Raw genomic sequence first — 15,237 nt, 5'->3', positions numbered from 1 at the left:
TTTTAGGGGGAATCTGTAAAGTATTTCTTGGACAACTTGGATAAACTTGGAGAACAAGTAAGTCCTTTTTTATTTTTCTTTCCAGTCTTGAGTTTGAAGTAGTCTTTGTGATCTCTGGGTTTTAAATAGATGAAATGTAATTAGTGTCTACTCCAATGACTTTATCTTTAGTTAACTCAGACTGTCACATTATCTCAGCAGTTCATCACTGACATGTCAAAAACACAGGGCAATGCAAGGGCCAGGAGACTTTCTGGAAATAAACCATCTGTCAAAATGGAACAAAAAACAAGTTACAAATACTTGGCCAGGCAGGAGACTGTTAGAGTAGCTTTTCAAGACTAAATGACATCTGAAAACAACTGGGTTTGGGGTTATGTGTCCAGTTAGGAACTCTTGAGTTAAATCAGTCACAGGTCAGTGGTACCTTCCAGGAATATCTACTTGAACATAAACTCAGTAAAGAATAAAGTCTTGTTTTCTCTGGAGAAAACCCTGATGTTTCTGTAGAATACTTTTTTATATAACTGTTAATTAGCACTTGAATAATGAAGGTATCTGCTGATGTTCATCAGTTGTGGATTGCAGCAATGGCATGTGGAGAAATTGCCTTTAAAACAGGAGTTTTTAATATGGTGCTTGAGCTCTCTGGGAAGGCAGTTTGTCCATGGTCAGTCCCAGCTGATGGTAACAAATGAAGAAATCCAAACCACTTCAGTGAAACCCTGTTACATCATGCATAATTTCATTTCTGTTTTTAACAGATTAAATTTTAAGCCAGACTATTTTTCTGCTTTGAACTGTCATTGTTGTAACTAAAGCACTGGTGGTCATTGTGCTTCCCAGATCTCTGGCTTGAGAACTCCAGCACCTGATCTCTGGATTTGGATTTGGTCTTGAGATATGAAACTTGCACTTTAGTGCATTATATCCCCTAATATCTCACTTAGGGGGTCTGCACTTGCTGTAATGAGCTGCTGAACTCTCTGCCAGTGGGGGATTTCTCATGGTCTTTGCATCCAGTGCCTTTCAGTTTCAAAGGACTTGGATTTTTCCCCAACAATGTTGGATAGAGTCTTGTAGCTCCATTTCAAAGTTCTTAACGGAGAAACTTTGGTTCATTCTTTGATTAAAGTGTGAAACTTGGTCAGCAGTTGGGTTTTTTAAATATTTTTATACATAAACACACTTACTGCAGGTCTGATGTTTCTGTGGCAGTGCTGTGAATTACAGCTTTTCTGGTGTTGAGAATCAGAGACTCATCAGGATCTGCTGTTGTAAAAAATGTTAAATCTATGAGGGAAAGAGCACTAGCTAGGTTTTGTTAGTGAAAGATTTGATAGGTTCTTCTGGTTTATTCTTATCTATATGCAAGATTATCTCATGATTGTTTTCCCCAAATTGTAAATAAAAGTATTTGTTCTTATCTGATGCAACTGGGCTGACTTGCAACTAAATTGCTTATAAACACATAGATCTGCAATTCACGTGCCTCTTGCCAAAAGAGAGCTGATAAGAGGGAAAAGAACTTAATGTTCAGATTTAATCAGATCAGCAGAATAAGAGTGTCTGACAGGCAGACATGCGTGGGATCTCCTGGATTCCTTGCAGCTCTGTGTTGCTATTTCAACTGCCAGTGCAGACTCTGTGTATCCAAAATACCTCCCAGAGAGACTTGGCTTTCCATCTTGTGATTGGATCTTAGTCATGCCTTAAATTGTAATTTGAGCTAGGCAAACAGTGATGTGATAGCCAAAAGTGCTGCTGATAAGCAAAGGAACTCCTTTAGAAGAAGCAGACTGCAGTGAATTTGAGGAAAGGAGATATGAAAATCAGGAAGAAAGCACGTGTTCCAAATCAGTATCAATGTGAGGATGCTTGAGGGGAAGAAAACACTTATTGGCAATGGCAAAGCATTGAAAGAACTTGGAAAATAATACTCAGTGTCATTCAAGGAAAATACTCACCTGGTGCTGCTGTCTTCACACGTGGAGAATGGGATCAGCACTGAGATGGGGCAAGCTGCTTGTATTCCAAGGACTGAGCATGAGGGAGAAAACATAATTCAGAAAGAGAACTAAAATACTGGGAGAGTTCCTGGGAGTTGTTGTGTTTGGTCTCCTGTAGCCAGAAGGTGGCTGGATACCAGTTCTGAACTCACAGAACCCTCATGTGCTGCCTGTTGGATCAGAGTAGGCAATAGCCAGGATAAAACATGGAGTGTTTGGGTTGGAAGGGACCTTAAAGATACCCAGTTCTGTGGCAGAATGTAGAAGTAGAAAGGATTCTCTTTGTGACTGCAAGTGTGGAAGGAATTTTCAATGAGTAATAGTGCTCGAGAGGGAATTTGTCAGGAATTCTGGGGAGAAGCTTGCTCCTGAAAGCTTTACTGAATAAACATTACAGGCCAGCTCCCAGGAGAGTTTGCTTTGTGCCCTTGTTTCAATATTGAAGGTGCATGTGGTTTTGCCTCTTATATCAGTTGGTTTTATTTATTTACATAATTTAATAATTTCACTCACTCCTGAGCTTTCCTAAGACTTGTTGCTTTTGATCTGAGAAGCTGAGACAAACTTCCTGAAAAACAACAGAATATACATTCCCATTTGGAAGCTGGCATGAGTGTTGAACCTGTGACACTCTTGCCTACATGTTGACAGTCAGCTTTGCTCAAAATCCCTTCACATGTGCCCAGTGACATTTCATACAGTCCCTGCACTGATTTGCTGATTGTTCTCCTCTCTCTAATTTCAGTAGAAAAGACCCAAGATTTAACCAAGGGAAAAGTCTTATCACCCTTTAAAGTTGTCTATTAATCAGACAAGGGGGTGACAGCAGCTCTTTTGGTCAGTTTGGAGGGAGCTTGATGTTGCTTTAGGAATTCTCCTGCCCTCCAGACTTTGGTGCTGTGGGGTTTGGCTGTGTACAGTGCTGCAGGGTGGGGAGCCTGTGCTTCAGAGCTGCTTTGTAATTTGTGCCACGATAAAAATCAGTGCCTTAGTCATGGGCAGCTTGGGAAGAGGAACCCAGAGTTCACACAAAGCCCTCCCTCTCTCTCTGGTTTCACTTTGGAACTTACAGGGTAAAGCAAAGTGATCCTTGAGCTTTTGAAATGTTGCACTCACTTCATGATTTTTAAATTTTATTTTTGTGGTTTGAGCTTGCCCAGTTGCCTTAAGCTTGGATACAGCTACTGCAATAGCCATGGTGTGCCTGTTCCCCCACCCAGCTGACTGGTTGAATCAGACTTTCTGAACCTTGCTCTTACATGTCTTTAGAAAAGCTCCAAGTGTGGGAACTGGCACTGTCAAAGGAAGATCATAGATCATTCACTTTTTAACAAGAGACTGAAATTCCAAAACCTAAATAGCGCTCTCTGAAAGGGTGAGAAATGCTGGAAAAATATGAGGAAGAGTTTCCATAACAAGGGAACAACAAGGTTTTAAAGTCCAGCACAGGCAGCTGTGGTAGAGATGCACTTTGCAGATAACAGAAGGACTTGGACCATAGACCAAAGTGTAATTCTAGGAATGAAGAAATCCCCAATCTGAATGTTGAATTCATGCTGTTAAAAGCTGACTAATAAGAATTCTTCTTCATCTGCATCTGCATCCATTGATGATGTTCATATAACAATGTAAAAAAAAAATAGTCTCTTGTATGCCTCTTAAATTCTGGGGAGAGGTGGGCTGGAGAACTTCAGGATACAGCTCTCTGTGCCCCCCAGGCTGTAAGGAACTGAACTGGAAAGAGCTGTACCCAGATCTCAGTTTCTTCCCCTGTTCTACTCACTGCACAGTAAATTCTGGGCAAAGTCAGGCAGTGTGAGCTCACCAGTGTGCACTGATCCAGCAGGATGCAAAGATGCATGGCACAAACACAGGAAGTTAACTTAGGTTTTAGTTTTCAGGCATAATTGATTGCTTCAAAGTTACTTAGTGGAGCAGCTGGTTTGTTTCTGGAAGCAGTCATGCACTTTGCAGGAGAGCATGGGAGGAATGGAGAACCCACAGCTGGCATGGGATATCCATCCCATAGTTACTGGTTGGAGAAAGCTGGTTTAGAACCCATTGTAGAGTTGGCAGCCAGTGTTGTGGGAAGGGAATGAAGGAAGCATGAGGTGATCCAGAATGAGGGAAAGTGGCAGGAGGAATTGCTGGTTCTCTTCTGAAATTGGTTGTGGATCCTTGTCACATGGCAAAGGGAAAGCTGAAGTTCTTTGGGGTACATGTTCTGCTTTAATACTGAGTGTGTTTCCTAGCATGGAAATCCACATCCATGTCTTTTTATTGCAAACCTTGTCCTGTTCCCATGCAAGCTGCTCTCTCCACTGCAGTTCAGCTGTGCCCATACCCATCATCACATCCTAATCACAAACTATTGGCAGCCAGTGTTGTGGGAAGGGAGTGAAGGAAGCATGAGGTGATCCAGATGAGGGAAACTGGCTGGAGGAATTGCTGGTTCACCTCTGAAATTGGTTGTGGATCCTTTTCACATGCCAGAAGGAAAGCTGAAGTTCTTTGGGGTACATGTTCTGGTTTAATATTGGCTGTGTTTCCTGCTTTGGCCTCCAGCTCTTTCCCAAAAGCATGGAAAATCCACATCCATGTCTTTTTATTGCAAACCTTGTCCTGTTCCCTTGCAAGCTGCTCTCTCCACTGCAGCTCAGCTGTGCCCATACCCATCATCACATCCTAATCACAAAACTCTCCTTATTTTTCTAGGATTACCTTCCCTCCCAGCAAGACATCCTGCTGGCACGAAGGCCCACCAAAGGGATTCACGAGTACGACTTTGAAATCAAGAATGTCCCTTTCAAGATGGTGGACGTGGGCGGCCAGAGGTCGGAACGGAAGCGGTGGTTCGAGTGCTTTGACAGTGTCACATCAATTTTGTTCCTGGTGTCCTCCAGTGAGTTTGACCAAGTGCTGATGGAGGACAGGCAGACGAATCGCCTCACGGAGTCCCTGAACATTTTTGAAACGATAGTCAACAACCGGGTGTTCAGCAACGTCTCCATCATCCTCTTCTTGAACAAAACGGACTTGCTTGAGGAAAAAGTACAGAAAGTCAGCATCAAAGACTACTTCCCAGAATTTGAAGGGGATCCCCACTGCTTAACAGATGTCCAAAAATTCCTGGTGGATTGTTTTCGCACGAAACGCCGGGACCAGCAGCAGAAGCCCCTGTACCACCACTTCACCACTGCTATTAACACAGAGAACATCCGGCTAGTTTTCCGTGATGTTAAAGATACCATCCTGCACGACAACCTCAAGCAGCTGATGTTACAGTGATGTGCAAAAAGACTGCTTTATTTCAGTAACTCTTGTGTGTTGTTTTTTTAACTAGAAGTTTACAGCAGGAGTAGAGAAATCCAGATCCTGTCAGACTTCTTGATATGTGGCTGAAAGCTGCTGCTGAACACGTTATTGCCAATTTCTGCAGAAATTCAGGCTTAATCTCTTCCAGTGTAGCTTCAAGTTGACTCAAGTTGTAATTTCATAGCAGACCTATATCTAAGTTACCTGTAAGGTGGTAAATTTGACCTTTTACCAACATATGTATTATCCTAGAAAATCCAGAATTCCAAGTCAAAACGTCAATGAAATTGTTGCAATTATTAGACTGTGGCAGTAATTTAAGGTGGGGGGGAGAGAGAGAAACTTCTCACATCTGATTTCATTGTGAAGACTGTGATACCATAGCTGACTTATGATTTCTCAGGTCTGTTTTTGGTTAGAAATCCCATCAGATCCCTTGCTGGAATCATCTCTTTGCAGCCCATTCCTGGGTGTATTCCTGTTCCTGCTTTAAGTATAAATCATGGCATTGGGATGGAATAGGAGATGCTTCCAAAATATGGAAAATCAGGAGTTTCAGACATATCTATCAGGAAGTGCTGAGTGCAGTGATGAGGGATTCATGGTTGGCACAGTACACAGATTCTCTCCAGAGGTGTCCTGGAGCCATGGCAAAGCACAGAGCACTCTGATCAATCCTCTTGGCATTCTGGTGTGGGAAGGGGGGAGCAAGCCCAGCTTGTGTTTTTTACCTTCACTGAGCAGATGTTACCTGTGGGTCACCTGTTCTGGAAGCTCTTTAACTTAGCACTGCTTTATTTGAACTCCCTGCCTCCTTGCCAGGTGCCTCCTCTGAGTCAGGAGCATTTGCTGATGGAGAGAAGGACTTGCAAACCTAAGTGCCTCCTTGTGTTCTGTCCTCCTCTGGTATTTTCAGTGGCCTTATGAATTCCCAGCAGAGGCCTTGTGTAGCTGACACCATGCAGATGAATGTTTTCTTCTGAAAAAATTAAAGACCTTGTCCCAGCAAAATGTGCTTGAGCTGATGAGGTTCTTTCTGAGACTTTCCAGTTGGGTCTAAGCAATCCTAAGTGTACTTGAGCCAAATATGTTGCACAGCATCTTCCAGAGTGCTGCTTGTGACTATTTTACCCAAAGTCCTTTTGCAGTTTTGTTTCATTTCTTATGGGGAGTTGTTAGCATTGCCATGTGATTAAAAGAAGAAATTATAATAATAATAATACTGAAAAATACTGAAAATAAAGCAATCCTGATGTACCCCACAGCACACTGCAAAAAGAGAGTGAGATTGTGATATAAAAATCAGTGTCCCTACCAGGTTTCCCCCAGGCTGTAGTGGTGTGGGCAGCTCAGCTGCCACTTTGCCCCATGGAATTGGCCAATTCCTGTGGATCATGCTGGTGGCCAATCCTTGAATGCTTCTTTATCCTCATCCCACGAGCCAGGGGTGGCGTGGTGGTGTCACTGCTGGGAGCAGTGGCCCTGCCAGGACATAGGAAAGCTGCCTGTCTCCTGAACTTAGCCTTTACTTACTGTGACTGTAAGTTTATTAACATCTCTGTACCTCGTTCTCCTGGCAGTAGAAGGGGAATAGTGTATTTTTATTTAGTTAGGTGCTTGGAAAGACCTCTATTTTTTTATATTATCCAGTGAATAGTCATAGGTTAGTCTGTGATTCTGGCCATCAGGCACTGTTTGGGGAGGAAAGAATTCTGAAAAGAGCTTGGGAGAAGTCACAGTGCAGAATCTAAACATAATCCTAAAGTCTGGATGCAGCACTGATGTCAGGAGGGTTAAAAGAATTTTGGATTGGGGATATTTAATGTAGATTTTGCCTCTACTGGACGTGGATTATTTCTGATTTGGTGTGTTCAGGTTATATGTGAGCAATTCAGGAAGGAGAATGAAGCAGAGACCTCAGGAAAGGCTGGTGAGGCTCTTTCAAGGACTGAGCAACACACCTGTGATGGGAGCAGAAGTTCTCCTTTGGGCTCTAAATGCTCCAAGAAAAGACTCAAACCTCTGGTGGCCTCCAGGTCCAGTCTTGGAAAGCAGAAAATAAATTCCTGCCCTTGGTTGTCAACAGGAGGAGGAGTTGGGTTGGTTTTTGCTTTGCTGACAGGTGTCTGAACAAGTGTCTTTTCAAAACAGAGACTTACATCTGATTAAAACAGTTGATTTGGAGAGGTCTGCAGTAGGTGCTTTGGAGGGTGTCAGACCAGATGATTGCAGAAAAGACTAAAGACTGGTAGTGGATGATAGGGTGAGTACCAGGGATTTGTCTGAACTAATTTATGTGAAGTATTGATGAATTTTTTGTCAATGGAACCTGTTAATTTACTGAAGATCCTCCAAACTGATGTCAGTCTGAGGATGCAGCCAGGGTCACCAAGGCACTGGGCACTTCTGACCTTGACTAAAGTGGGGGGAATTGCCCAGAACCACCACAAAAATCCCTGTTCTGAATCCTTTCAGAGCCCTCTCCCTGTGAAGCCCAGGGCCTGTGAGAGAGCAAGGGGGACCCCAGTGCTGGGTCCCTTGTAGGCCCTGGTGGATAAAGCACTCCATGACTCTCAGGCAGAAATGAATTATTTTAATGGAATAACTGAGTCCAGTCACTCGGGTTTCCCACTCCCAGTGCTGACAGGGTGAGGGGATGCACCTGGATGTTCTGTTTACATGGTTCCTGTGTTACCCTACAGCCAAAAACCCCAAAGCAACAGCCTTGCCCATCTTCAGGCTCACTCTTCATGCCCTCCCTCATTGGAGCACACCTTGGGCTGTTGTATTTCCTGTTAGATTTGTTCCTACAAAGCATTTGTTTATTGCAGGACATAAATCTGGTACAAGAGCTGAAGGGTTGATGCTCTGAGCAGGCTGAGTTTTGTCCTGAAACAACCAGAGTTGCAGTTTGCTGGTGAGAGTGAAGCTTCCTCATGGAAACCAGTCTGTGGTACAAGGTTGGGATGTATTCCTAGTGAAGGTGGGAAAGCAGATAGAAAGTGAAATGTCCCAGAAAATCAAATTTCCCAAAATTCTTCAGTTCTCTTTGCTGGAGTGAGCTGTGTTCTAAAGATCACTGACCCTATGGAGATAAACCACTGTCCTGTACAAGCTGTACTTGAAGGTGAAATTGGTGTTTTAGCAACTGTTCCCTGCTGCAAAGTGTTCAGCTGAGATGATTGATACCTAAAAACTGTGGCTGTTCATCAGGGCTTTAAAAATGTTACTTTTTTTTAATATATATTGTATGTGGGAGCATAAGCCATCAGTTTGTGTGAAACTTCAGCTTTCTTCTAGAATAACTGCTCTTAAAAAAAAAAATCAAATTGATCTCAAAGGTGTTCATGGGGCTTGTTTGTGAGTAGCTTTAAATTCAGCATTATCCAGCAGATGACGGGTGGGTGGGTGTTCCTGGGCTGGGGTTCCTGGTGGATCTGAGCAGTCTCTCATGCCCATGCCCCAGGGCACCCTGGCAGTTCCTCCTGCAGAAGGTTCATGTTCATCATGTTCATTTTCCAGCCCCGCTCCTGTTCCACACCCTGGGGGTTCCTGGTGGATCTGAGCTGTCCCCATGCCCCAGAGCACCCCTGGCAGTTCCTCCTGCAGAGATTGCAGAAGGTTCATGTTCATCATTTTCATTTTCCAGCCCTGCTCCGGTTCCACACCCTGGGGAAGTCTCCTGCAAATGGTTCACCAGTTCACTTTACAGCTCTTGTCTCTCTGATGGTACCATTAATGTAGTTTTTAATTACACAGCATTGCAATACAGTGCCATTTTGCAATTTCTTTGCGTTGTACTTGAAAATAAGTTGAATTGCAGACTATTTAAAACTGCTTTCCTGCGCTTTCAGTAGCAGTGAGAGCTTACCTTATGTGAAGCCTTTATGTAAAAATATATTTTATAACAACCTCATAGATCTTTAACAAAACCAAGATTTGTATTAGCTTTGTATAAATGTTTGTGGCTTACAATTTTATATGTTTAACTTTTTATAAACTTTCCAGGGACTACTTTTTATTGTAAATTTTTTTTCTCTCCTTGCTTTAGTTTGAGATTGGCAATAAATTATTTCTAAGGGAGGTCATAGAAGAAAAAGCATCACTTCTTTTTTATAAAACAGTTAAATCAATTCATAGTTTCAAGCCTCTTACACTTGCCTGTACATTGCTCTGTACATACTCTCCAAAAGTGTTGCCTTTCAGCTATTAATATTTGCCTTGTGTACAAAAGTACTGACGATGAATAAACATATACAGCCTCATGTTGGTGTGATGAAATCATTTTTTCTGTTTATTAACGAGCACAGGCAGCCAGCTGACTCTTTTTGTTGGTTGGCAGAGCTTGGCTGATTTGCTCCTGCAAACACATCTTGTGTTTCAAATAAAATATGTAAGAGAGTCAAACAAACTCTGCTCAGGGCTTTGTCCCCAGCAGGGAGGCACCAGGAATTGCTGACTTGCACTTGACAGCCAGTTTTGTGCTCAATATTTAAAATATTGATGGCACTTGGGTGTGTTCTGCGACAAAGCTCTATGAATTATGGATCTTGATATAGCAGAGTTGATTTATTTATTTTTTTTTAGCTCTTTTGGACTAAGCCAGCCTCTGCCTCCTGGAGAAGAGGCTCACTGGCTGCAGTATGAAGCAGGGTTTTGCAGCAAAACATTGATTTCTCATCAGTTTTTATAGGCCTGAAATGCTTCATTTTGCACAGGAGCCCTTGGGTTTGGCTGGCACGCTCTGGCAAGAAATCCCCAGCAATGCTGAGCCCAGGCCATCCCTGTTTGCAGAGCTGGAGCTCAGCACTGCTGGCAGGCACCAGGAGTGCAGAATTCCTGGGTGAGCTGGGGCCTGGAGGCTCCCAGAGCCACCTCTGAGCACTGAAACCAGTTCCAAACCCGCTGGATGTCCGGGGACTCAGCTCTCTGTGGTTTCCAGGTCCTGCCTGTCCCTTTTTCACTCTGGAAAAGTCACTCCAGCTGAATGCTGTGATGTTCCTCTGACTTCGAAATCCAGGTTTTTTTAAAGCCTTTTTTTCCTTTTTGTTTTTTGTATCCTGTTTCCTGAGATGCCTCCTGAGGAGTAAAACCAAGCCCATCTAGAACTCAGCTTAACAAGTGACGTTTGTTGGGGTTTATAATGCAAATATCACAGGTGTGATTGCATTGCCTTCACCTGGGCTGCTGGTGAAGCTTTTGGGGACTCAAGCCTGGAGCAAACTGCTCTGGTGGAAGGTGTCCCTGCCCATGGCAGGGGGCAGGAGCTGGGTGAGCTTTAAGGTCCCTTCTGACTCCAACCATTCCGTGATTCCATGATAATTCTATTAAATAATTAATAACCTATTAATAACTAATCATTTCTTCTTAGGAATGGGTCAGTGATGTTGGACCATCCTGGGCTCTGATCACCTCCCCACACTGATGTGCTCTGGGCTGAAGTGCTGGGAAGAGCAGAAGTGGAAAAGAAAGCACATTCCAGGATTTATTTCCAGGAGGAAATGAAGTTTCTTCACGTTTGCAACACTTTTGATTTACCAAAACACCTCGTTGCAGTCCTGAATGTAGGTTGGGTGTTCAAGCCTCTTCCTTCCTGTTAAAGTAACTCAGTGATTGCACAATAACTGACAGGAGGGATTAAAAATGCACTGGGGCTGTGCCCAAAGTGTCCCTGGCTGTCCCCTGGCAGCAGGAGCCGGGTTCAGAGCTGACCTTGGTCCCTTTCCTGGGGAGCAGAGGTGCCCATGGAGGGCAAAGTGCTGAGGAGCAGCTGCCAGGAGAGAGATCCCATGGGGAATCCAGCTGGAAATGGGGCAGGAATCTGTTCTGGCTGGAAATGGGGCAGGAATCTGTTCTGGTTGGAAATGGGGCAGGAATCTGCTCTGGCACAGCCCCTGCTGGGTTTGCCCTCTAAAACAGGACAGGTGATGGCAGGAGGTGCTTCTGGCCCCTCCACCTGCCTGTCCACTTGTCTTGACACCAGCTGAACTGTTCTCAGTGTGTGTGAAATGGGAATTACTTGATTAAATTGATAAGAAGGACCTTATCACTCTCTACACGCCCTGAAAGGTGCCTGTGCTCAGCTGGGGCTGGGCTCTGACACAACCAGAGCACACAGCCCCGAGCTGCACCAAGGGAAATCCAGGTTGGAGAGCAGGGAAAAGTGTTTGACACAAAGGGTGATAACGTTCTGGAATGTTCTGCCCGGGGAGGTGGGGGAGTCCCCATCCCTGGGTGTGTTTAACAAAGCCTGGATGTGGCACTGGGGGCCAGGGTTTGGGTGAGGGGCTGGGGCTGGGCTGGACTCGATGGCCTTGGAGGTCTCTGACAACCTGGGGATTCTGTGAATTCTGGGAATTCTGTGACTGTGAATCTGTGATTTCTGTGATTCTGTGAATTCTGTGAATTCTGTGACTGTGGATTCTGTAAATTCTGTGAATTCTGTGAATCTGTGATTTCTGTGATTCTGTAAATTCCGTGATTCTGTTGACTTTTGTGAGTTCTGTGATTCTGTGGATTCTGTGATTCTGTAAATTCTGTGACTCTGTGACTTTTTTGAGTTCTGTGATCCTGTGGATTCTGTGATTCTGTGACCCACGTGGATAGAGTCCCACAAGCTTTGCAGTAGTGTTTCATTTGTGCCTAATTTCAGATGCTCTTGGATTGCCTTCCTCTGCTTTCTTTTCTGCACATGAGGAGCAGGGCATTGCTGGAGGGCAGCTCCCACCAGCAGCATTTCCCTGGGCTCTGGGCTCCTGCTCAGTGCCCTGCTCAGAGCAGCTCCTGCCATTCCCACGCTTCAGGCTGTGCAGGGCTCCATGGCAGAGCCAGTGCTCGGCCTGGGCTCATAAACAGGCATCAGATGGCTCTAAAATAAGGAATCCAAGCATCCCCAGTGAGAGCAGGGGAGAGCAGTCCCTGCCCTGAGCTGCTGCCTCTGCCCAGCTCTGGCTTTGATGAATTCTGAGCACTGGATCTGACAAACCTGGGCTTGGGGCTCTGCTTGCAGCTCCACACAGTTCATATTGAAAGGCTGAGCAGTCCCAAGCTGTGAGCAGCAGGTTGTGTTTGCTGCTCCTGGGGCAGGGAGGGCTCCCAGCCCTGCAGGGGGAGGCAGGAAGATGTTTGTCAGCAGATCCAGGACCTGAATCAATCCCATTTCCCTGCCTGGATGGCTGGAACTGAAGTGACCCACCAAGATGACTCTTGTTGAAGATTGCAATGCAGGATGTTTTCCATTACCATCTGTATGGCAGATTACCTTTGTCAAGCGGGCAGTTTGCCTTTGAGTGACCACAATCACACCTCCCTGGGGAGGAGACATTGCTGATAACAGCCATTGAATGTCCCTGCATGGCTGATAGGAGCTGCAGCATCCCAGTGTGAGATGCTCCGCCCAGAGGGAGGAGCCAAGCATTCCTACCCGGATATAATCCAGAGGTTTTGAGACACCAGCACAGCTTCTGCACTGGATTCCCCAGAGGAAGAGCAGCTGCCTCTCCTTCCACTGGATCTTCAGAGGAGGAATCCATCCTTCTCTACAGGACCCCCTTGCTCCTGACCCACAGGGTGTCAGGCTGGGCTCTGACTCTGGCAGTGTTGTTCTAGTGTACTGCATTGTTTATTTTATCCTTTTATTTTTTTTCCTTTCCCTGTTAAAGAACTGTTATTCCTGCTCCCATATTTTTGCCTGAGAGCCCCATAATTTAAAATTCATAGCAGCTGGGAGGGGTGGGGAGGGTTTACATTCTCCATTTCAGGGGAGGCTCCTGCCTTCCTTAGCAGACTCCTGTCTTTCCAAACCAAGACAATGCTGATCAGTGCAGACTGGTTTTTATTAATTTAGGACTTGCAGAGCAGGAGGAAGCACGAGATCCTGTGCATCCAAGCAGCACCCAAAGTGAGTTTTTCCCATTCCCAGTATTCATTAGTGGATCTTGCCTGTATAAAAGATGCTGATGCCCTTCCCAGGGTCCTGCCCATTGACAGGCAGCATCATGGAGCCCAAATCTGCTGATGTCCAAATCTCTGTCCTGCCCAGCACCAGGCCAGCTTTGGTGGCTCTTGGCCAGGCTGCAGGTGCTGTCCTGTCCTCTCTGTTGTCACCTGCAGCCTGGAACACAACCAACTTCTCTGACATAGCAAAAAGCCACCTCTATCAGATCCAGAGGGGGAAAAAGGGAGAAGGACATTGAATTTAACATCCCCATTGCCCCAGGCAGCCTTTGTGCTGAGTGACTGCTTCCAAGCTCACCATATTCCAGCCAGTGAAGTCTGGGAGGTGACAGCAGCTGTGAATAACTCACCTCCAGGGACTGACCCCCCAAACTGTCCCTGCAGTGCCACCACCACCCCACAGGAGCCTCGGCCCCTCTGTGCGCCCCCAGTCTGTGCCTGGTTGTTGTTTTCAGCTTTTCTTGGAAGAAAAGCCAGCATCTATCAGTGATACAGATCTTTCTTGGGTTGCCTAGGCAGAATATTTTGCATTTTTGCTGGATGAGCTGATTCTCTTATATTGATCCAGAATCCAAGAGTGGCAGCAGCTGGGAATTGATGACTGGTTCCTGCTGTAGCCTCCATTTTCCCTGAAGAAAAGGGAAGCAAACGAAAGAACTTCAGTGAAATCAGCATTTCCAAAGTATTACTAACACCAGGATTTGCAGGGGTACAAGTTGAGCAAGGCTTCAGCAGCACCAGCCTTCTTACATCATGTCTGGCATTTGCTGAAAAATTGTCTAAAATTAAGGGCAAAACTTCCTCTTTTGTCCTTGCAGACGACCCACACAGACTCTCCTTCCCTTTCTCTCCCATGCCCACTTACAAAACTTGAGGAGAAGAGGGGATATTTCTCTCTTCTTTTATTTTATTTCTCTTTTTATTTATTTTATTTCTCATTTTATCCCCTGCTGTGCTCCACAAGCTGCCTGGGGAAGGAGCAGCAGCCTGAGGCCTCCCTGTTGATGGTGTTGCATCTTCTCCCCCAGCAGGAAACCTTTCTGCTGCTGCTCCTCTCACCTCTGCAATACTCAAGGTGAAATATTATTAAACACTTTTTTTCCTTGTGGCAAATCCTAAATCTTCCTCTCTTTTCCAGTGAAATTTGGCTCTCACTGTGCTGGAATGAAGCAGTGGGGAGTCGCCCCTGGTGTTCTCTGGGGGTGTCACTGGGCAAAGGGACATTTCTGCATGTGCAAAAGCAGCAGGTCTGTGGCTGCTGCTGTGGATTCTGTGATTCTGTGAATTCTCTGAGTTCTGTGATTCTGTGATTGAGTGAATCACAGCCTTGCTCAGCTGACTGACACCACTGCAAGGACTAATTGTGCTCTCCAGTCCCTGCAGGGAGCCTGAAAGAAAGATGGAAAAAAAACCATTTACAAGGGCCTGGAGTGACAGGAGAAGGGGGAACTAAACTGACAGAGTGCAGGGTTAGATGGGATGTCAGGAAGAAATCCTTCCCTGGGAGGGTGGGCAGGCCCTCAGGGTGCCCAGAGCAGCTGGGGCTGCCCCTGCATCCCTGGCAGTGCCCAAGGCCAGGCTGGACAGGGCTGGGAGCAGCCTTGGGACAATGGGAGGTGTCCCTGCCATGGCAGGGGTGGCACTGGGTGGGCTTTGAGGTCCCTCCAACCCAAAGCATTCCACGATTTCTCCCTTTAAGAACACAGCCCCAGCTGGCTGAACAGGAAGGTTTGATACATGGAGAGTATTTAGCCATTTATTATTCAAATGAATTGCCAGAGGGAGCTCCTCTCCTAAAGGCTGGAGGGTGAATTGTTGTTCTCCCCTCTGCACAGCAGCAGGGATGGGATAGGAGAGCACCGGGCAGCCCTGCAGCCTTCCTCTGGAGCCAGGCTTCCCACTCCTCCTCCCCCTAGCACGACCAACACCTGGGATGATGCCAAGGGAAGAGGGCAGA

At 45.6% G+C, this 15,237-nt stretch overlaps 1 protein-coding gene across 1 annotated transcript in view; it reads left to right on the top strand.

Moving 5' to 3' along the window:
• Positions 1-9,589, top strand: part of GNA13 (G protein subunit alpha 13) — a 30,650-nt gene extending 21,061 nt beyond the window's left edge. The window contains exons 3-4 of the mRNA XM_066565937.1: positions 7-57; positions 4,725-9,589. Of these exons, the coding sequence (XP_066422034.1) occupies positions 7-57; positions 4,725-5,297 (624 nt within the window). The 3' untranslated portion in view covers positions 5,298-9,589. The remainder of the gene's footprint in view (positions 1-6; positions 58-4,724) is intronic.
• Positions 9,590-15,237: the final 5,648 nt, after the last annotated feature.

This window comes from Molothrus aeneus, chromosome 26 (assembly GCF_037042795.1).
Source record: "Molothrus aeneus isolate 106 chromosome 26, BPBGC_Maene_1.0, whole genome shotgun sequence".
In the NCBI taxonomy this organism is placed as follows: domain Eukaryota; kingdom Metazoa; phylum Chordata; class Aves; order Passeriformes; family Icteridae; genus Molothrus; species Molothrus aeneus.
Note: the sequence above shows the minus strand (reverse complement) of the source record. Positions and strands in the feature narration are given on the sequence as shown.